This window comes from Aethalodelphis obliquidens, unplaced genomic scaffold, assembly GCF_003676395.1.
Source record: "Aethalodelphis obliquidens isolate GAN/ISIS:26980383/991018 unplaced genomic scaffold, ASM367639v1 scaffold47, whole genome shotgun sequence".
NCBI classification, from domain to species: domain Eukaryota; kingdom Metazoa; phylum Chordata; class Mammalia; order Artiodactyla; family Delphinidae; genus Aethalodelphis; species Aethalodelphis obliquidens.
This window is the reverse complement of record NW_020837991.1, coordinates 9,532,860-9,555,491: the sequence shown is the minus strand read 5'-3', so window position 1 is coordinate 9,555,491 and position 22,632 is coordinate 9,532,860. Positions and strand designations below refer to the sequence as shown.

The 22,632-nt window shown below is 44.0% G+C and overlaps 1 protein-coding gene across 1 annotated transcript in view; it reads right to left on the bottom strand.

Annotated features, from left to right (window-relative positions):
* Positions 1 to 22,632, bottom strand: part of CLASP1 (cytoplasmic linker associated protein 1) — a 272,968-nt gene that overhangs the window by 156,560 nt on the left and 93,776 nt on the right. Inside the window, exons 9-10 of the mRNA XM_027082432.1 lie at positions 17,471 to 17,568; positions 2,029 to 2,096 (exon numbers count right to left, since the gene is read on the bottom strand). Of these exons, the coding sequence (XP_026938233.1) occupies positions 2,029 to 2,096; positions 17,471 to 17,568 (166 nt within the window). The remainder of the gene's footprint in view (positions 1 to 2,028; positions 2,097 to 17,470; positions 17,569 to 22,632) is intronic.

The following is a 22,632-nucleotide window of genomic DNA, read 5'->3' as shown; positions in this document are numbered from 1 at the left end:
ATATATATATATATATATATATATATATATATATACACACACACACAAAGGAATATTCTCAGCCATAAAAAGGAATGAAATAGTGCCATTTGCAGGGACATGGACAGACTTAGAGACTGTCATAACAGAGTGAAGTAAGTCAGAAAGAGAAAAACAAATATCATATAATATCGTTTATATGTGGAATCTAGAAAAATGGTACAGATGAACTTATTTGCAAAGGAGAAACAGAGACACAGATGTAGAGAACAAACTTATGGATACCAAGAGGGGAAGGGGTGGGTGGGTGGGATGAACTGGGAGATTGGGCTTGACATATATACGCTACTGTGTATAAAACAGATAACTAATGAGAACCTGCTGTACAGCACAGGGATCTCTACTCAATGCCCTGTGGTGACCTAAATGTGTAGGAATCTAAAAAAGAGTGGATATATGTATACGTATAGCTGATTCACTTTGCTGTACAGCAGAAACTAACACAACATTGTAAAGCAACTATACTCCAATAAAAAAAATAATAAGCGTAAAACAAAACGAAATAAAAAACAAAAAAATAAATACAAAATAAAAGCACGCGTCTAGCAATTGGCTGGACAGCTCTGCCCACACACACTGTCAACCCCCCTCATCGCTGGTCTCAGCTCTACCAATGATACAGTTGAAAGCACATAGAAAAGTATATATAAAAGTAGAGGGTAATATGCAGAAATTATGCCATGGTTAAAACTGCAAACAAATTATACAGTTATAGGAAAATTAATTAGAAGATAATACAGAAAAGTGAAAACTGATTTGCTGGTGATAGCAGAATCATAATTAATCTTTCTTTTAATACTGTAACGATTTTACAAATGTATGAAAAAGAAATTTTAAAAAAGCATTTTATAAGAAACATGCTATTTAAAAACAAATTCCGTACTGGTAACGACGGGTACACAACTAGAGTGTGAGCTTAAAGACCTGGATTCTGTTTCCTGCTCTGCCCTCAAGTACTATGTCCCTTTGCAGGAAATCACTCAAACTTAACAGCCTCAAGATAGTCAAAATCTGAAGGCTACGCTATGATCTCAGATCCCTAGCAATCCTGAAACAGCTATGATACAATGATGTATCCAACGTTAGAAAACTTCTTGTTGGCAACGGACTTTCTGATGACTTCCAAACGGCGTTAAGGATAGAGAAGAGAAAAAAAAAACAAAGTTCTTACCCTCATGAATAAACCAAAAAACAGTTCTGCAGTAATATTCATTAAGGAGGAAAGTCACGCCAGGTGAGGGCAGAGAGCGTTCCCTTACAACACTGGGTGCGCTGTTCTGGACGCCTGTGTAATGAAGCGAGACTGCAGCCGAGCTCTGGGTGGGATAAGGAGGAGGCCCTAATGACAGCTGGGAACAAGAGCCTCAAGCAGAAGGAATCACAAGCACAGAGGCCCTGAAGCAGGAGAAACATGCTAAAAATTAGCAAGGAAGCCAACAGGCTGGAGCCAAGAGAACTTTCAGGAAGAACAATGGTAGATGACCTCAGAATGGGGGCTGCAGCTCAGGCAGGGCCCAGTGGGGCACCGTGAGTCACTGCGCTGGGAAACCTCTGGGGGATTCTGATGAACAAGGGATTAACGTTACTTGCACTACATTCTAAATGGATCAGTCTGGCTGCTGAGTGAAAAACAGACTTTAGGTGTGGGCAGAGAATAAAATCAGGAGTGCAGGCAAAACATCGTGATGGCTTGTACTAGGAGGAGAGGAGCAGCTACACAGGGAATCTTTGGGATTCTAGATATATTTTTAAAAATAAAGGCAACAGGATTAGCTGATGGATTCAGTGTAGGTTATAAAAGAAAGTCAATGACAACTCCATAGTTTCGAGCTTGGGAAAGTAGGTAAATGGAGGTTAAATCTTGAGACCTAGAAACTCCTATCAAGGTATCAAATTCAGCTATTCAGGAATAGCATATAGTGTAAGTAATACTTATGCTAAAAGTGGAAGTGAAGAAGCAAAAGTAGAATGGTTGCTTTTTCTACTCACCATTTGCAGACTGTATCATGTTTCCAGATTTTTGGACTTCATCAAATTTTGTAAAAATTACATTCAACCTGTATGAAAAATATATATATATATATTATACAAACTATTAACCATATTACAATTACATTAACATATTTACAATCATAGTATACACTGAAGGTGAGTCTCACTCGTTGATAACAGACCCATCTAACAACAACAGTAGCTATGCTAACAGCATTATCAATAGCCAACAATGAGTGGGCACCTGCTTATTACAAGCCAAGCACCGACCTAAGCTCTACCTGAAAAATCTCCTTTGATTCTTGCAACAGCTGTATAAGGGGTTATCAGTATCCCCATATGACAGACGAGAAAATCAAAACCCCCTTACTTAAGGTAACACACTTGGGCAGGGTAGAGATGCCAGCCCTGAGAATAAGAACCCAGAGCCCAGGCTCTCAGACATTATACTAAGCTGACTGACGTCTCTACACAAAATGTATGCATCATGAAAACTGTTTATATCTCCTATTTCTGTCTAAGCACAGACTGCTGATTACTCAGGACAAAGATTTTCAAAATGCATTGATATTACAGTACAAAGGCTTTTCTGTGACTTTTGCTTATTTTAAAAATGCTGTAAATAATTTCTCTAGAAGCAAATGTTGTGACTGGATAATCCTCAGCTTAAAAATCTGCATGACATGTATATTCTATTAGTGGATCATTTTCACCATGACATTTTAAAAGAAGCAAAACTCTTTAACCACCAAATATTCCATCCTAGTGACACCAAAAATGAGAGGAAGACTGGGGGTGGGGTGGGGTTTACCTTGTAGGAAAACTCAAGAAAAAAGAGGCTTTCCGAACGAAACACAGATATATTGGAATAAGCCTAAAGGTTGAGATTCCAAAGTCACGCACTTTTGCATTGAAACCTACGCCACCCACTTCCAGGACTAGACTAGAAACGTTAGCACTTTCCTACAAACCAGCCTGTCATACAAGCTCTAATCATTTCAAACATGTTTGATTTCCTTTCCAACCAGGATGGAAGCCCCTTGGGTATAGGAATGGGACCTATATTATCTTTGGTATTCTGTGTACACCACACATCACATCATGCAGGAGGGTGACATCACCGAATGAGAAGGCTGGTGCCTGGTCCCGCCCCCGCGCGCATGGTGGAAAACTAGGTAGTTCACACACTCCGGTCTCAGCTCATGCACTCGTTCATTGGCTGAGCCAGCACTGAGCTAGCTAGATGCTGAGTGTGGGAAGGTCCCACCCTCTAGAGCTCCTACTTACCTCTACTTCATTCTATTCTACTTAGACTGTGACATTCTAGGAAACAAGGAAGCCAAAAATACTCATAAGCAAACACGAGGTAAGTGAAGGGGATGAACCAGCCTGATAACACGGCCCCTCCCGCTTCCCGTCCTATGGCGGATATTGATCTTTTCAACCCATCTTTCCATCTAAGTCCAGATGCAGCCTCAGAATCCTTCCCAAAACTGCTCCAGGCAGCTACGACCAATGAATCAAAGTCGGCACTGAGTTAAAGTTCTATTTGTCATCCCAGGACCAGATGAGTAAAACTACTGCTCACTTGCAACTCCCGTGGTTACTAACAATCTGGAAAGATGCCTTAGAATCAAGTTCTTATGATGTTTCCATCACCTGCCCTTTGATAAGTAACAAAGATCCCCACTGGCTTAACAAGCCCATAAATAATATCCCTACACAGGTTGCCGGCGCCTGCCCTGACCAAGTTACCACTTTATTGCATCATAGCCACACCCTCTGACATGAGCATGTCTGCAAGGCTGCACATCGGGGACAAAGGGCACCTCCAGCTGGTTGTCCCTGAAATCACTGGGAGGGGCGAGTATTTCCTCCGTTCCTGGGAGAGCGTTCACCATTATCGATGGCAACTGTGGAAGCACCTGTAGATTCTCTGTAGCTCGCAGGTAGGGTCTCCTCACAGCGGCCACGGGACCCACAACCAGTAGGCCCAGACGACTAGCTGTGGGAAGGCTAAGATGATTACCGTTGTTGGCACCTGCACCATAATTCAGAATTACTTCAGGCAGCCGTGCCTTCCAGCTCCTGCCTCAACAGCTGCCTAGACAATGGCTCCTGTCCAGGTGACCACCCCCGGATCGCAGGAGCCTGGCTTTATGACAGTCCAAGAGCAACAAAACCTCCCCGGGAATGCCTTGGGTCTCCTAGCCCTGAGCACAGCAATACAAAATGCCTCTCCCAGGACCTACCAACTTGCACAAGTCTGAAAGGGTGAGTTTTACAGGTTCAAAGACGTTGAATACATAACTAATGATTACCCTCTGAAGCCACCAATTTTTTTTGCACTTTCTAAATTTTAAATCTTTGGATCTCAAATATAAAATAAATTTCTTCACTAGTTTGACAAATAACCCAATACCATTTTCCTCTGATTTTTCTGAATTTAAATTTTATTTTCAACTCTTCAATGCAACTAGTGTTTATTTTACTGTAAGATTTAGATCTAATTACGCCTTCCTAGAATATTTTATAAGTTTAAAATAATCTCCTAAAAGCAAATACTAGTAATCTCATGGTAAACAAGCTCCAGTTCTACACTCAGAGTTTATAATTGGCTTTTCAGTCCACTACTCTTAAGTATGAGTACGTATCAAGGATTATAAACTATATGGGCAAAGCTTGTAATATGAAAAAGAGAGACCAAAAGGAACACACACATACCCCACTCCCAAATCCCAATTTAGAGAAAAGACTACGAACAGATTGTTTGTTTGTTTTTTTTTGCAGTACGTGGGCCTCTCACTGTTGTGGCCTCTCCCATTGTGGAGCACAGGCTCCGGATGCGCAGGCTCAGCGGCCATGGCTCACGGGCCTAGCCGCTCTGCGGCATGTGGGATCTTCCCGGACCCGGGCACGAACCCGTGTCCCCTGCATCAGCAGGCAGACTCTCAACCACTGCGCCACCAGGGAAGCTCCAAACAGTTTTTAATATATTATTTATATTTCCAAAGAGATGAGAAAATATTTTAATTATAAAAGCACACAGGGGGCTTCCCTGGTGGCACAGTGGTTGAGAGTCTGCCTGCCAGTGCGGGGGACACGGGTTCGAGCCCTGGTCTGGGAGGATACCACATGCTGCAGAGCGGCTGGGCCCGTGAGCCACAACTGCTGAGCCTGCGCGTCTGGAGCCTGTGCTCCGCAACAAGAGAAGCAGCGATAGTGAGAGGCCCGCGCACCGTGATGAAGAGTGGCCCCCGCTTGCCCCAGCTGGAGAAGGCCCTCACACAGAAACGAAAACCCAACACAACCATAAATAAATAAATAAATTAGAAAATTTTTTTTAAAAAAAAGAATGCAACACAATTCTTTAAAAAAAAAAAAAAAAAGCACACGGGGAGGAGCCCTTCAAAATGGCACCATAAGGACCTCTGAAAATTTGCTCCTCCAAAGAAGCAAAGAAAACATCAGCAAAATCAAGTTTTCCAAAACTGGAAATTAAACAAAGGCTTGCAACAATCCGAGCATTCTTCAAGCAAAAAGGCTGAATCTTGGTAAGAACAGTAAGTTTTCCATTGCTTTGCAAGTGCCCTATTTCCATCTCAACTCAGGCTGAAAACCAACAGCCTCACAACCACTAGAAAAAGTTGAACAAGTCTGGAGCCCCTAAGAATCCGCATTCCCAGAGAACTGTCATTATCTGACCTGCCTGGCATATCCCTGAACCCCCATTCACAGGGCTTGTCTTTATCGCACCTCACTCAGAGCATGCTCAGTGTGAGACCCTTTTCCCTGAGGCCACAATCAAAAAGAATCCACAATGACTATTTAACACGGCAATAACCGCTGGGGCAAAGAAACTGACCAAAAAACTTATAAGGAAAAACTGGAGGATGAGATGTTCTCCGGAAACTTTGAAAAGCTCTGACACATTCCTGGGAATCTAGAAGATCACATATATGGACAAGGCTGTGTGCATGCCTGAGAATGACCCAAGGCACTAACGTCTCACCTCTGGCTGACCGTGAGATTCTGCACAAGCAGGCAGTAAAGAGACATAAAGGCAGTAACTTATAAACTGCCTGCCAGAACACTGAAAGCACGTCCCAACATACAGAGCCTTCAGCAAAGGGACTGAAGGAAACCCCTGTCCAATCATCAGCTGAACGCTAACCTAACCAAGGACAGATGACTATAGTAAACACACACAACCAAAAAATACAGACTTTACAGCATTAGTTCAGATAAGTCACTAAACAAGCAATGAGCAACGAAAACAACACCAACAACAGCAAGCCTGGGGAAAATATAAGAACCAAGGTCTCACCAAATACAGAATATCAATGAAGAGATGGAAAACACAAGAATCATACAGAAATTCTCGAAATGAAATTAAACATTTATAAACAACTAAAATTAAAAATTCAGGGCTTCCCTGGTGGCACAGTGGTTAAGAATCCGCCTGCCAATGCAGGGGACACGGGTTCGAGCGCTGGTCCGGGAAGATCCCACATACTACGGAGCAACTAAGCCCATGCGCCACAACTACTGAGGCTGTGCTCTACAGCCCACGAGCCACAACTACTGAAGCCCGTGTGCCACAACTACTGAAGCCTGTGCGCCTAGAGCCCATGCTCTGCAACAAGAGAACCCACCGCAATGAGAAGCCTGCACACCGCAACAAAGAGAAGTCCCTGCTCGTTGCAACTAGAGAAAGCCCGCACACAGCAACGAAGATCCAACGCAGCCAAAAAATAAATAAATAAATGAAATAATTTTTTTAAAAAAATAAAAATAAAAATTCACTAGAGAGGCTCAACAGTGATTTGGGAGAAAAAGCAGCAGCAAACTTGCAGATGAGTCAATTGACACTATCATGTCTGAGAAACAGAAGAAAAATGAACAGGAAAAATAAATAAATAAATAAACAGAGCCTCAGAGATTATCTTCTTACTATACCAACATACACTTATTGGAATCCCAGAAGGAGAGGGGAAAGGAAAAAGGACAGAAAAAGTATGTGAAGAAATAATGACCGAAAACGTTCTAAATTCATGAAGCTCAACAAACTCCCAATGGGATAAACTTAAAGAGATCCTAACCTAGACACATAATAAGCAAAGGATTAAAAGAAAAGACAAAGGAAACACCTTGAAAACAACAATAGAGAAGCCATTCATCACGTACAAGGGCTCCCCAATAAGATTAGTAACTGATTTTTCATTAAAAACAATGGAGGCAAATGTAAAATAGACAGCTAGTGGGAAGCAGCCGCATAGCACAGGGAGATCAGCTTGGTGCTTTGTGACCACCTAGAGGGGTGGGATAAGGAGGGTGAGAGGGAGATGCAAGAGGGAGGAGATATGGGGATATATGTATATGCATAGCTGATTCACTTTGTTATAAAGCAGAAACTAACGCACCACTGTAAAGCAATTATACTCCAATAAAGATGTTTAAAAAAAAAACAAAAAACAATGGAGGCCAGGCAGCTGTGGGATAATATATTCAAAGTCCTGAAACTAAAAATCTCAACCAAGAATTCTATATCCAACAAAATCAACCTTCAAAAATGAAGCGGAGAATCCTCTCTGGACCAAAGACACTTCAGTCTTTACATGAAGCCATACTACCAATATAATAAAGTGCAGACTTTATTATATTGCATGGTGGCGGGGGCCGGGGGGATGAAGGAGAATTTAGGACATTTCTTGATAAGCAAAAAATAAAATAAGACTCCGAATTGAAATGAAAGAACACAGTACAAGAGCCCAAATCCACATGGAGACATAAAGAACACCAGTAAAAGTTCAGTCAGCCTTCCATATTCATGGGTTCCACATCTGGGGATTCAACCAATCGTGGACCAAAAAGATTTTTTTTTAATTTTAGAAAGTTCCAAAAAAGAAAACTTGAATTTGTCACATGCCAGCAACTATTTACATAGGATTTACATTGTGTTTAGGTATTTTAAGTAACCTAGAGATGGTTTAAAGCATACAAGAGGATAAGTTATATGCAAATACTACACCATTTTATGTAAGAGACTCGAGCACCCATGGATTTTTGGCATCCACAGGGGGTCCTGGAACCAATCCCCCACACATCACAAGAGGTGATGAAAAACTACAAAGGTAAATATAAAACACAGGTAAACATAAAAGACAGTACAAATGTTATTTTTTTGTTGTTAACTCTTCGCTGGTCCTACATGACTTAAAAGGACACTGAATAAAGCAATAATTATAAAACTGTATGTTGGCTAGCTTATAATGTACAAAGGTGTAATCTGTATAACAAGAATAGCAACAGAGAGGTGGGGAGAAAATAGGGCTATGTAGGAGTAAAGTTTTTAATACTAAAATTAAGAATAATAATTCAAACTAGACTGCTATAATTTAAGATGTTAATTGAAATCCCCAAAACAAACACACTAATAATTCCATAAAACAAACAGCAAGAAAATTAAACTGGCATACTAGAAAATATCTATTTATTACAAAATAAGGCAGTAATGAAAGGATAGAGGAACAAGAAAGTCATGACATACAGAACACAAAGAGCAAAATAAAATAGCAGTAATAGTGTACCTTATCAGTACTACATTAAATATAAATGGATTAAACACTTCAATTAAATGGCAAAGATTTTCAAGTTGAATAAACAAACAAGACCCAACTACATGCTATCTGTGAGAGATTCATTTTAGACACAAAGGTTGAAAGTAAAAGGATGTAAAAAGATAATCCATGCAAACAGTGTTCAAAACAGACCTAGGGTGTCTATAGTAATATCAGACAGTATAGACTTCAAGACAAAAATTGCTACCACGGACAAAGAAGGACATTTTTACAGTGATAAAAGGATCAGTGTATCAGAAAGACACAATTATAAGCACCTAAGAACAGAGCCCCAAAATATATGAAACAAAAAGTGACAGACCTGAAGAGAGAACTAGGTAATTCATCAGTATTAACAGAAGACTTCAATACTGCACATTTCAAATACAGATTCTTCTCAAGTGCACATGGAACATTCTCCAGGACAGACTGCATGTTGGGCCATAAAACAAGCCGCAATAAACTTGAAAGAACCGAAACCACAGAACACAGAAATTATGATCTCTGACCACAAAAGGAAAAAATTAGAAATGAATAACAAATAGAAATGGGAAAGTTACAAATAATGTAGGAATTTAACAAAACAGCCCTAATAACAAACAGGTCAAAGATGAAAATAAAAGGGAAATTAGATACTACTTTGAGATGAATGAAAATGAACGTACAACATACCGAGTGAAATAAGTCAGACAGAGAAAGACAAATGCTGTATGATATTACTTATATGTGGAATCTAAAAAAAAAAAACAAAAAACTAGTGAATAAAACAAACAAACAGACTCACAGATATAGAGAACAAACTAGTGGTTACCAGTGGGAAGAGGAAAGGGAGAGGGGCAAAATAGGGGCATTAAGAGGTACAAACTATTAGGTATAAAATAAGCTATAAAGATATATCGTACAACAAAGGAAATATAGCCAGTATTTTATAATAACTATAAATGGAGTATAACCTTTAAAAATTGTGAATCACTGTTTTGTACACCTGTAACTTATGTAACATTGTACAACAACTATACTTCAAAAAAAAAGCACAACGTACCAAAACTTATGAAATGCAGCCAAACAAATGCCTATAAGAAAACAAAGACCCCAAATCAATAACTTAACCTTCACCTTAAAAAACTGAGAGAAAAAAAAAAGCAAACCAAATCAAGCAAAAGGAAGGAAATAACAAAGATCAGAGTAGAAATATATGAAACAGGGAAGAGAGAAACAATAGAGAAAAATCAACAAACCAAGTCAGTTCTTTGATCAACAAATTTGAGAAAATTTTAGCTAGATAGATCAGAAGAAAGAAGACTCAAATTACTGAAATAAAAATATGAAAGAATGCACATTACTACTGTCCTTACAAAAATAAAAAGGATCGGAGAACACTATGAACAACAGTATGTGAAAAATTAGTTAACTTAGATAATGGACAAATTCCTGGACAGACACAAACTACCAAAACTGACACAAGAAGAAACAAAATCTGAATAGACCTATAACAAGTAAAGAAATTGAATTCAGGAATCAAAACTGCATCCCTAAAGCAAAGCCCAGGCCCAAATGGCTTCACCTGTGGTGAATTCTAACAAATGTTTAAAAAAGAATTAGCACCAATCCTTCACAAACTCTTTCAAAATAGAGACCAGAATGGGAGAAACTGTGAGCAAGGGAGGACAGAATAAGGGAACTCTCTTGTCCTTTCCAGTCAGTTTTTCTATAAAACGAAAACTGCTCTAAAAAATAAGTCTACTTGGGCTTCCCTGGTGGCGCAGTGGTTGAGAATCTGCCTGCCGATGCAGGGGACACGGGTTCGTTCCCCGGTCTGGGAAGATCCCACATGCCGCGGAGCGGCTGGGTCCGTGAGCCATGGCTGCTGAGCCTGCGCGTCCGGAGCCTGTGCTCCACAACGGGAGAGGCCACAACAGTGAGAGGCCCGCGTAACACACACACACAAAAAAATAAGTCTACTAATTAAACAAATATATATATATCCCTAAAAAACAGAAGAGGAGGGAATGCTTTCTATGAGGCTAATATTACAGTAACAACAAAACCAGAAAAGGCATCACAATAAAAGTACAGATCAATACTCCTTGTGAATCCAGCAGAAGTAAAAAGAGTTGTACACCATAACCAAGTGATATTTGTCCTAGGAATGCAGAGTTGGTTTAATATCTGAAAATCAATTAATATAATACAACATATCAAGAGAATAAAAAACAAAGTTACATAATCCTCTCAGTAGATGTGGAAAAAGTATTTGAAAAAATCCAACATCCTTTCATGATAAAAACACTCAAGAAACTAGGAATAAAACTTTATCAACCTCATAAAGTCATACAGAAAAAAACCCAAAGCGAACATTATAAAATATGGTGTGAGACTGAAAGCTTTTCTTCTAAGATCAGGACAGGACAATGCTGTCCCCTCTCAGCACTTCTATTCAACATCTTACTGGAAGTTCCAGCCAGGGCTTTTAGGCAAAAAAAGAGGAAATAAAAGGCATCTAGATTGGAAAGGAAGAAATAAACTCTCTCTACTGGCAGACGACATATCTTGTATTTAAAAATCCCAAGAAGTGCACGGCAAAACCTTTAGAACCAGGGAGTTCAGCAAGGTTGCAGGTTCAAGATCAATACAAAAAAATCAATTGTATTTCCCTACGTTAACAATGAACCATCTGAAATTGAAATTTAAAAATTCTACTTACAATAGCACCAAAAGAAAATACATAGGAGTTAATTTAACAAAGGAAGTGTAAGACTTGTCCACTGGACACTACTAAGCAATTGCTGAAAGTAATTAAAGACTTTTAAAAATGGAAAGACATTCCACGTTCATGGACTGGAAGGCAATGTTGTTAAGATGGCACTATTCCCCAAACTCATTACAGATTCAGTTCCTACCAAAATCCCAGCTGTCCTTTTCTGCAGAAATTGACAAACATATCATAAAATTCACATGGACACAAAAGGCACCCAGAACAGCCAAGACAATCTTTAAAAGAACAAACGTGGATTTCGAAATTTACTACAAAGTTAAATTAATCAAGACAGTGTGCTACCAGTAGAAGGACAGGCATACAGATCAACGGAATAGAACTGAGATTACAGAAAGAAATTTTTTTTTTGGCCACCCCGCGTGGCTTATGGGATTTTGTTCCCTGAGCAGGTATTGAACCCGGGCTCTCTTAACCACTGGACCGCCAGGGAATTCCCAAGAAACCTTTATATTAGTGGTCAGCTGATTTTCAACAAAGGTCCCACAAAGATTCCATGAGGATCAAAAGCACAAAGAGAAACTCATTAGGATGGCTATTTAACAAAACAAAACAAAACAAAACAGGAGATAACAATTGTTGGCAGGATGTGTACTGCAGACAGGAATGCAGAATGGTGCAGCAGCTGCAGGACAGAATGGTGGTTCCTCAAAAAGCTTATACCCAGGGGCTTCCCTGGTGGCGCAGTGGTTGACAGTCCGCCTGCCGATGCAGGGGACACGGGTTCATGCCCCGGTCCGGGAGGACCCACATGCCGCGGAGCGGCTGGGCCCGTGAGCCATGGCCGCTGAGCCTGCGCGTCCGGAGCCTGTGCCCCGCAACGGGAGAGGCCACAACAGTGAGAGGCCCGCGTACCAGAGAAAAAAAAAAAAAAAGCTTACACCCAAAAGAACTGAAAGCAGGGTATGGGACAGATATTTGTACACCCATTTTCACAGGAGCATTACTCACAGGGCAAAACTGTGAAGCTATAAATGGGAGAGAAAAATAAGAGAATTAGAAGACCAACTAGTCCAAGCGGTCATTATATTTTTAAAGAAACTTGCCCAGATCTAGACAGCATGAGGTTCCAGCCTGAAAGGCCCTCCAAGTGCACAACAAGACATGAAAAGAGTCTCATATAAGACCCATCATCATAAAGCTTCAGACAAACGGTGAGGACAAAGAGAACCGAAGTTATTGACATACAATAAAGAATCAGAATGACTTTGGGATCTCACTAGAAACACTGAAAGCTGGGACACAAGCAGGGGAGCGGGGACATGAACTTCAACATTCTGGAGAAAAAAAGGACTTCCAACCTAGATCTCTAAACCCTGACAAACTATCAATACCGAGATAGAATAAAAATATTCTCAGACTCAAAAAACTTTCCTTCTCCACATCTTTTCTCAGAAAGCTACTGGAAGATACTCACCATTATGATGAGGGACAAAACCAAGAAGGACGTCGTCTCCAAGAAACAGCAGGTGCACCTGCAGAGAAAGGTGCAGTGCAGTCCCCAGAGGATGATAAGGTAAGTGAGAGGCAGTGGAGGCGGCTGCTGTGGACTGCAAGGGCAGGCTCAAGGAGACGTACCTGACTCGTACGTCAGTGGGTAGACAGCGCGGCTGCAAGAGGAGCATGCAGACAACTACACAGATGAAGGCAAGACACTGACCCAGGGAAACAGGGTGCACGGGGGGTGGGGAGAGACGGTAGAGTCATCAAAGTTCACCAAACGTAAATAGGGAGCTGTGAACAGCCTACACAGCCAGAGAATAAACTAAATGTCGTCCTCATCAAAATGAAAACGTGACTACGTTTGGTGGACGAGGAGACGGTAAGTGCCCCTGAGGGAGGGTAGGAGGAAAGAGAGCTGAAATTCACCCTCTGTAATGTGAAGTAAAATTCTTAGATTGACACAAAACTAAGAAACAGCAGTGCATGCACAGTATTTAGAGGCAGAGCAACAGATATAACATAGTCAGTAAAAACTGTTGACAGTGTTTGCCTCTAAGGAAAAATGGCAGGAGAGATAAGGAATTGCCTTTTTTCAATGTATCTTGTAAACCTAGTCAACTCTCTCTGTATGAATGACAGAAAATAAAATTTAAAAATGAGAGGGGGTATTACAGAGCACCTTTCTCATCTGCTTTTGCCCTGGGCCCTCCCTATAACACCAAAGCTTTAGCAAGCAAATTAAAATTAAAAATAAGAAAGCCTCAATTCTCCCCTTAACAATACAATCATGAGATAATAATGGCTAGTGAATGTTTATACAATTTTTATGAACAAATATTATGAGAGCTATTCAAAACTGTAGGTTCATAGGAAGGAAAAGTTTAACAAATAGTTACAATGCATCCGCTGACATGCTTCAGTTCTATCTTCAGTTCTATCTTAAACTATCATCAGATTTCAAGCTGCTGCTGTTTCAGGAGCTTGGTTCCCAGGTGATGGTTCCAGAAGAAAGTTAACACCAGTGATCTTTTTACCAAAGCTTCGCAAACTAAAATACACCATATGGAATGGAAATATATTCTGCCACATACAGTGGGGTGACAGTGAGTGTGCACACAGGCTGACAGCACCTGTCTGTGAAGGGAAGCCTTGGGTAGTGAGTGACAGGGCACCCACCGACGTTTTCCTTAGTTCCAAGCACACCTCACAAATATCCTACGGCGTATGGCCTCGTGTAACAGACAGCTAGAAGTGAAGCCTGTAGTACTTGTTTTCAGAACACAGCACGTGTGTGAACTGTGAAAACAATACGTGTAAACAATGGAAAATGGCCAAATACTACGCTGATGAAGTTCACAGCTCAGCTGTGCTGACACCCCACGGAGGGGAGACACCTCCTAAAATGAAGACTGGGCCAAACATCTCCACTCCCTTCTCGGGAGGAACATGACTTTAGCCAGCAGATGAAATACTCCAACAACTACTGAACACATGGCCCCAAAGCATGATTCCAGCTCCTCCAAAGTGAAACTGAGAGCGTACGAGTCTCTCTTCCCAACTGTGAAATGGGCAAAGAAAACTACTGCCAAAATCAGATCATTACTCTTATTCCCTAAGTCAGGTAGCTGACATTAGGAAGGCATTCTTCTGCATCACGTATTTCCTAGAGATTCAATTAATCTTCTCAAATACAGTACTCGCTCAATGAACAAACTCGGAAGACGATAACGTTTTTATTCCAGGACTAAACGCAAGTTTTAGAAAACATCAAGCAAATTCCACACTGTTTTGTTAGTGCTGTGGAATCTTGCCAAGCTGAAGACTCCCCTATGCTCTCACACAGTTAACAAAAAAACCCTGTAATGACGTAAAAGAAGTCTAGAATATTCAAGTATTCCAGTCAGCCACTTGGAGCCACACACAGCAGATGCTGAATTTCCCAAACAGTATCCCAAACAGTATCCCAAACAGTAGGAGATTCTTTCCATGTCTTGTTTCACTTGGACACGGTCCCCAACAAAATTAAGGTGGCGGCCGGAGCCTCTGGCCCTCACAGTGTGAGAGCCCACGTAACTGTCTTGTCATAAATACAAAGAAACATGAAGTTTCCGATCCTTTCACTACAGTTTTTAAAGAACTAACAGCCTAGTTCTCCGAGCACTGTGTGTCTGCCCAATTTTTACAATAATGGCTGTAAAAGATGTGGGTCCATTTACCTAGGCTCACCCTCTCCTTTCGGTCCAGAATTTTTAGGAAGGATTTTAGTTAACATGAGATAATGGAAACTCTCATTCCTGTTCACAGAGGCTCTAACTCTTCTGTAGCTTCTTTTTAATATTTATTTAATATTTCCTTTTTAAAAGGGGGTGAGGGGTGATGGGGGAAAGAAACCACATGACTGGGAATCTGGAAGAGAAGGTTCTAACCCCAGCTCCAGGAGGGACCTTACCCGAACCCATCTCCGTGCAGGTGTCCCCAAGACCACCCCAGGTTTCATGATTCACTACGAGGACTCACAGGCCTCAGCACAGAGTCGCACTCCCAGCTGTGATCATTACGGTAAAAGCGCACAAGGAAAATCAGCAAAGAGAGAGGGCGTGTGGGGTGAAGTCCACGGAAAGCCGAGCAAGCTTCCCACTAGAGTCACAGGCTGAATTCCCAACCACAAGCTGTGACGCCACGGGTGGAACGCCGGCCACTGGGAGAGCTCGCTGAGTCTGAGGGCAGGGTTTACGGGCGCTGGTCACCCAGGCACCCCCTGCCTAAGGCTCCGCAATCGCCAGACCCCCGCAGGAGAGCAGGAGGGCAGCCACGCCCCGGCCGGGCTGCAGCAAGAGACCCCCCCACCCCCGGCCCACTCTGTGGAAATGGTGGAAGCCCCCCACATCCAAGCTCCTAGGCCGCAGGCCGGGCCACCCCTGCAAGCAGGCCTGCAGAGTGAGCTGCCTCCTGTGCTCATCTCGCTAGATCTCAGTTTCACCATGTCACCTCCCCGTCCTCGGCTGCTACAGCAACCATCGGACACGACCCCCGAATCCCACGGGGAAGACGGGGCCGGTCATGGCCTAGGCTCACCGCGAGCTACTCAGCACGGTGATGCCGTGCGGAAGCAGGAGAGGGTTTCGCTGCCCCAGGCCTGCTTCCCCGACAATGCTGGTGACGTCATCACTCAATAGCCACCCCTACAGCCGCCGCTGCTCTCCTGCTCATCTGCACCCTCCAGTTTTCCCTAACAGCCCGGTCGGTACTTTCTAATGCAGCTCCCTCCTAAGCGTTCTCACCATCTATTCAAAGACCAGAAGGTCGAGGTTCATGAAACACAGGAATTAAAAACCCCCGTTCTCACAGATTGCCTCTTGTAAAAAACACGAAAAGTCGTTGTATTCTCATCTGCTGCCTCTGTCCCACTGAAAGGCTCTCGGTATAAACAGGCGGTCTCTGCCACACTCCCTGCCGACCCCTCCCCCAGGGCTCATGGATCACACTGTCTGCTAGCATGGACTATTTCCAGCACCATTATAAAGTCTTGTAGTGCTTAAAAAAAAAAAAAATTAAAGGGGCCATGGTGAGAGCAGCACTGGGGTCAGATGTGACTCTCAACAAAGAAAGATGCCCCCCCCAGGTGCTCCAGGCACCCCGACTGCAGGGTAAGTCAGGTGGCCCACTTCCGTCACACCTGGCCGAGGGGCATCACGGCAGACGGCTCCTGTGTATTTCAACATTCCATCCCACAACGAGATGCCCAAGAGTCCGCAAGCTCTTCTGTGGAACGGGGTGGAGAAAATGAAGAACAGGACTTCAGTCTGAGCCCTGACTTGCTAGCTGGGTGATCTCTCCAGCCACTTCCTGCCTCCGGGCCTCCGCTGTCCCCGTGGACACAGTGACAGGCCAGACAAGCCGCTCTGTGAGTCCCATCCAGGCCTAACTTCCCAGGATTTTCATATCACTTTCTCCCACGATGGAATTGACGGGCAAAAGGCTTAGAATTCATTTGGTGTAAGGTTTCCCCGTCGTAGGTAAAATCATAGGTGAGTGATTTTTCATTACTTTTAAAATTCGGACTACGACAGAAACATCTGTGGACTCAAGTTGTCCTGGATGTGATAAGACACTGGTCTCCTTGCACTGGAGACTTGGACATTGAGACTGGCATTCCTGACCAGAAAGCTATCATTTCAAAGATGTTTTCCAGAATTATTACTTATATGTTTCTATCCAGACTCATCCTGGAAAGGCTTCATTCAAACAAATATTCTCCAAGCCCCTACTATACTAGGTGTCGTGCGTATACAAAATGTAGAACCGTATGAACCGAGAGAATGCTGAATCTTCCAACACCAAACACTTTTAAATATGCTTCTAAAATCGGAATGTGGCAGGGGACCTGGCTAGACGTCTGGGTGAGAAAGTCTTACTTTTGAGCAAGTGGAATGAAAGGGGGCCCCTGACACGTGATCTGGGTGCGATCTCCATCCACCGATCCTCTCACCGTATATTCTTTCAGTAAAATTACCACAACAAAATAAGCAGTGCAAACCAAGATGTTAACTGAGAAAGAGTACAGGGGGAAAGAGCAGAAGAAAGGAAAAAAGTCTGAACTCACCGGGACTGTGGCAATCCTTTCTTACTGAGATCTGCCCTCACACGTTCTCCTACATGTCTGTAAATTTCCACTAAGCTGTTTATTGCTGCATCTCGAACCTAGATGTAAAAGAAGAGATCTTACAGCTGCTCTGTGTCATTCCCCAGCACTTCCTGCTGCGGACACAACAGGCTATATACAACACCCCAAGTTTATCACCCACTCACCAGCGCGATTCTAAACACAACCCTTAAGGGGCATGGGACTAGACACAGCTGTGTTTGACAGCTTTGACTCTGTGGGCACAGTTCCAAAGAGGAGGAAAAAATTCAGATCCCATCCCTATGTACCTGCTAAAGTCCACACCCCTTAGTTCTTTCCATCCTTTAAGACGATGTCTGGAAACCAGACCGCCTTTCCGAAATAGAAAACACTACAAACAAATGAATTATTCTAAAAATAAAACACGATGTAAAACATTCTGGATGTAGGTCAAATAAATACTTAGGGAGCAACAAAAAAGGATGGTAGAGGCTACACGGAGACTGCGTTCAAGAAGCTCATAGTTCTGAAAGGGAGATGGGGAAAAAAGTCCATAAATTCTACATTTAACACAGGGCAGGATGTAATAAATGTTATACAAAAGAGTACAAAGAGCTCACATAGTTTAGGGAAGGGAGACAGCACACCAGAGGATACCAAGAAACAGTTTATGGAAGAGGAAGGAACCACTTAAAATGTATTTAGAAACACAGCATTTTACCAGGGAAAGATGGAATGAGACAGGCTCCAAACAAGGTAAACAGCCTGCGCAGAGGCATGAAAGCAGAGAAGCAAGGCATACACTTCAGGAAGAGCAAGGCAGCGGTCTGGCCAAACACAGATAGGAAAGGAAAGGTCGCGATATGTAAGGCTCGAGAGACAGAATGGACTTAAAAAAAACACACACACAGGGCTTCCCTGGTGGCGCTAGGGCTTCCCTGGTGGCGCAGTGGTTGAGAGTCCACCTGCCGATGCAGGGGACACAGGTTTGTGCCCCGGTCCGGGAAGATCCCACATGCCGCGGAGCGGCTGGGCCCGTGAGCCATGGCCGCTGGGCCTGCGCATCCGGAGCCTGTGCTCCGCAACGCGAGAGGCCACAACAGTGAGAGGCCCGCGTACCGCAAAAAAAAAAAACCAAAACACACACACACACAAAAAAAACAGAACAGGGAACTTTGAATATGGGCTGTGTGTATACCAAACATTATAGTTGTATCAATGTTGAATTTCTTGGATGTGAAAACATGTGATTACACAAAAATATCCCTGTTGTTAGCAGACACACACTGAAGTACCTAGGAGTAAAAAGATCGTGTGCTAGATACTTCCGAATGGTTCAAGAAAAAAGGTCTATTTCTGTGTGTGTGTGTGTGTGTGTGTGTGTACACATGTGTGTATACACGTTGAGATATAAGACAAATGTGACAGAAGTTAAATGGTAAATATGGGTGTTCACTATACTACCCTTTCCATTTTTCTATAGGTCTAAAATTTTGCCGATAGAAAGGTGGGAAGAAAAAAAGTTTATAAATCCAATGGACTCAAGGCCAGACTGTGGGGTGCCCAGGGGTGCCGAGGGGAGGACAGCCAGCAAAGACAAGAGAGCAACCACGATTGCAGATTTGGTCTCAAGCAATGAAATCAAAGAAACAGAGAGGAGAGAAGCAGGGGTACAAACAGTTTACAGCTCTGAACACTGCCAAGTTACCCTTTGATTTAACAGCGGTATACGATACGTAATTTTGTTTACAATTTTCCCCCTTGTGATAGAAAAAGGCAAATTCTAAGTTCTTATTACTTCTCACCCAAAACCTGATGCTATGCACCAAACTGTGTGTGTGACCCACCAGCCCCCGAAACAATTCATATGTTGATGATGGCAGTTAGAGACAGGCCCATAAAGAAGGTAGTTAAGGTTAAATGAGGTCGTAAGAGTGGGTCCTGATAATAATAGGAGGGGCGTCTTTATAAGAGAGACACCAGACAGCTCCATGTGTCTGCTAGCCAGGAAGAGAACCCTCAGTAGAGTGCGGCCACACCGACACCCTGTTCCGGGACTGCCGGCCTCCAGAACTGTGGGAGACAAACTTCCATGGTTTAAGCCTCCCAGTCTATGGTATCTTGTAATGGCAGCCTGAGCTGACTAACGGAGATTACCAGTTTATTTTGGAAAGGAAATAATTTCTGATGTTAGGGAACATTTCCCTATTGAAACATGCACATCTCACAAAAGCAGTCAATGCCCTGTCTTGAGAATCAGTGACAAGTGCATCGCCGTGGCTTACTTTCTAGTGATGACGTCTGCTCAGAGCCAGAGCAGATCACACCGGGGACCCCCTTTAAAGAGCAATCGATACCCTGTCTGCTACTTACAAAGTCTGGGCTATGAAGAGTTTAAGGGATTTAGTGGAGAAATGACTAGCCTTCTAAGTGAAATAAGTCAGAGAAAGACAAATACTGTAACATATCGCTTATATGTGGAATCTAAACAACACAACAAACTAGTGAATAAAACAAAAAAGAGCGAGACTCCCATATATAGAGAACAAAGTAGTGGTTGCCAGTGGGGAGAGGGAAGGGGGGAGGGGCAATATTGGGGAAGGAGAAATGGGGTTATTATGAGATTATATGAAATCATGTGTGAAACTTCTGAAATTGTAAAGGGCTATAGAATTTAAAGAATCTTTCATTCATTCATCCAATCAATTAATAAAATTACTAGCCTTAGAGTCAAAGTAGGCCTGAGGACTTACTTGGCCATTTAGAGGCTGCCATAACTTTGGACAAAGCATTTAAACTTTCATTCATTCATTCATTTATACATCCTTATTGGAATACAACTGCTTTACAGTGCTGTGTTTTAAACTCTTTTAGTCTCCATTTTCTCCTTCGTAAGTGGAAGGCTGCTTTGAGATTAAAAAAAATAATGGAAAGAGGGCTTTCCTGGTGGCGCAGTGGTTGACAGTTGCCTGCCGATGCAGGGGACACCGGTTTGTGCCCTGGTCCGGGAAGATCCCACATGCCACGGAGCGGCTGGGCCCGTGAGCCATGGCCGCTGAGCCTGTGCATCCGGAGCCTGTGCTCCACGACGGGAGCGGCCACGGCACTGAGAGGCCCAAGTACCACAAAAAAATAATAAGAAGAATAATAGAAAGAAAAAAAATGGATTCAATTCAACAAATATTTGACTGCCTATTACATGCCAAACTGGGGGCGCTACACGGCCCAGGCAGGTAACATGATGCGTGGAGCAAGGTGGGTGCACGATGACCAATGGCCCCGGCCCAGGACCCGCTGGCGGGGGAAGGGGGATGCCCAGCCTCGGGCAGGCGGCCGCCAACATGTAGCTGTGGGGCACAGGTACAGCTCTGCCCCACCTTCACTCTTCTGCGGAAGCTCAGAAACGCTCCTCCCAAATGTCAACTTGCAAACCCAAACTCCACACGTGAAGTGAAGTCATCCTGCAGACACGTGTATGTGCACAGACACAGGCCAGCGGTTTGTGCCCCGTGTTTATAGGCATAAAGCACTCAGCACAGTGGCCGGTGGGAGTGGTATCATCTACATCTCTCAGACCAGCAACCTTAGCGTTTAAATAGCTATTCCTCAGGCTTAGAAAGCTCCAGGGCCAGGGAGCATCTGAGGATCTAAACGACCCAAGAATCACAGAAGAACAGATTGTCTGTGGCACTACAAAGTATCGCAGCCCAACTGAGGAGGGGCGTCCCCTCAAAGCAAGTCGGTTCGGGCTGAAGGGACCATGCAGTGCTCCCTCCACAGGCCGCCACGGGGGCCCCACGCGCTTCTGCCCACCCGCAGGCTCGCCACACAAATGACCCCAAGAGCTCAGGCCACCAGGACAGCAAAAGACCAGGGCCCCGTACATTAAGCTCCACCTGCCGCGCCCTGGCCGAAGGCTTTAGAGAGCCGGAGGCCTTCAAATCTACGACCTCGCTCACCGGGCCACTGCTGACTGTGACACAGAGGAGGGCGGAGCCTGGCGGGCTAGCCACCTGCCGGGGCCCACGGTCACCTCACTGCGCCACGCTGCACCCCAAGGTGGGCACCAGGAACGGGCTCCCTACACAGCGGAAACTCCAGGGGGAACTTCACCCCCAGGGACAGGGAGGGCACCCGGAAACCCACTCGAGGCCAAAGCCACCCTGTCCCCGCAGCCACCCGCCCACAGAGAGGATGTCTCAGACCCGCCCACTCCTCAGGTACCTCAAACCCTCTGCGGGGGCTTCCTTCCCCTGCCCCCCCCCCTAAGCCCAGCCAGCCAGCCAGCCCAGGGCCAGCTGCAGAGAGCTCTGAGATCTGTGCCGGCCCCTCAGCCACCCCAAGATGCTTCTAGACTCTGAAGATGCGGATCAAACTCCTCAGCAAAACAGACGGCAGGCAGCGGGGCGAGGCCCTGCGGAGGCGACCGCTGCCTGCCCTAGGCCAGCTGAGCAGCTCTGAAGTCAGAGGTCTGCAGGCAGAACTGGAATTCTCCTTATCTGACAAAAGGGCTCCCCATCGAGCAGGTGTCTCGGATGCCCCGGCCCCGTCCTCCCTGGCCCTGTTCTCGGCTCGGGAGATAAAGTCTCCCGAGTGTAAAGCCACCCCATAACCCTGGTCCCTCCCCTGACAGCGGGCTAACACCGCAGCACAGGATGCAGCTCTCGCGAGACACGACAGGGAACCTGAGCAAAGCTTCCGGAAGACGCCCGTCCACTCTGCGAAAGCAGGTAAACGCAGGGACACTCAGGGAAACGTGCACGTGGACTGGGCACTTAATGACATGAGAGAATCAGGCATTCTTGAGGGACAGGAGGTGATAATGGTGTTAAGGTTATGTGGGGGGCTTGCGGGGGTGGAGAGGTCTTACCCTTTAGAGTATTTAAGAATTAAATGAACCAATGTCTAAGATTTCCTTCAAACTAATCTACATTTTGCTTCCAAACAATGGGGTGGGGGAGGCAAAAAGATGAAAGTAAACTGGCCTCGTCTGGTCAGCTGCTGAGGCCGGAGGACGGGCCCGAGGGGATGCTGTACGTCATTCTCTCCACTTCTACCTCCGTTTGAACCTTTCAATCTAGAAAAGCTGAAAACAGGAGAGGCACATAGGAGCACCGGGCTTTCATCTGCCAGGCACGCGG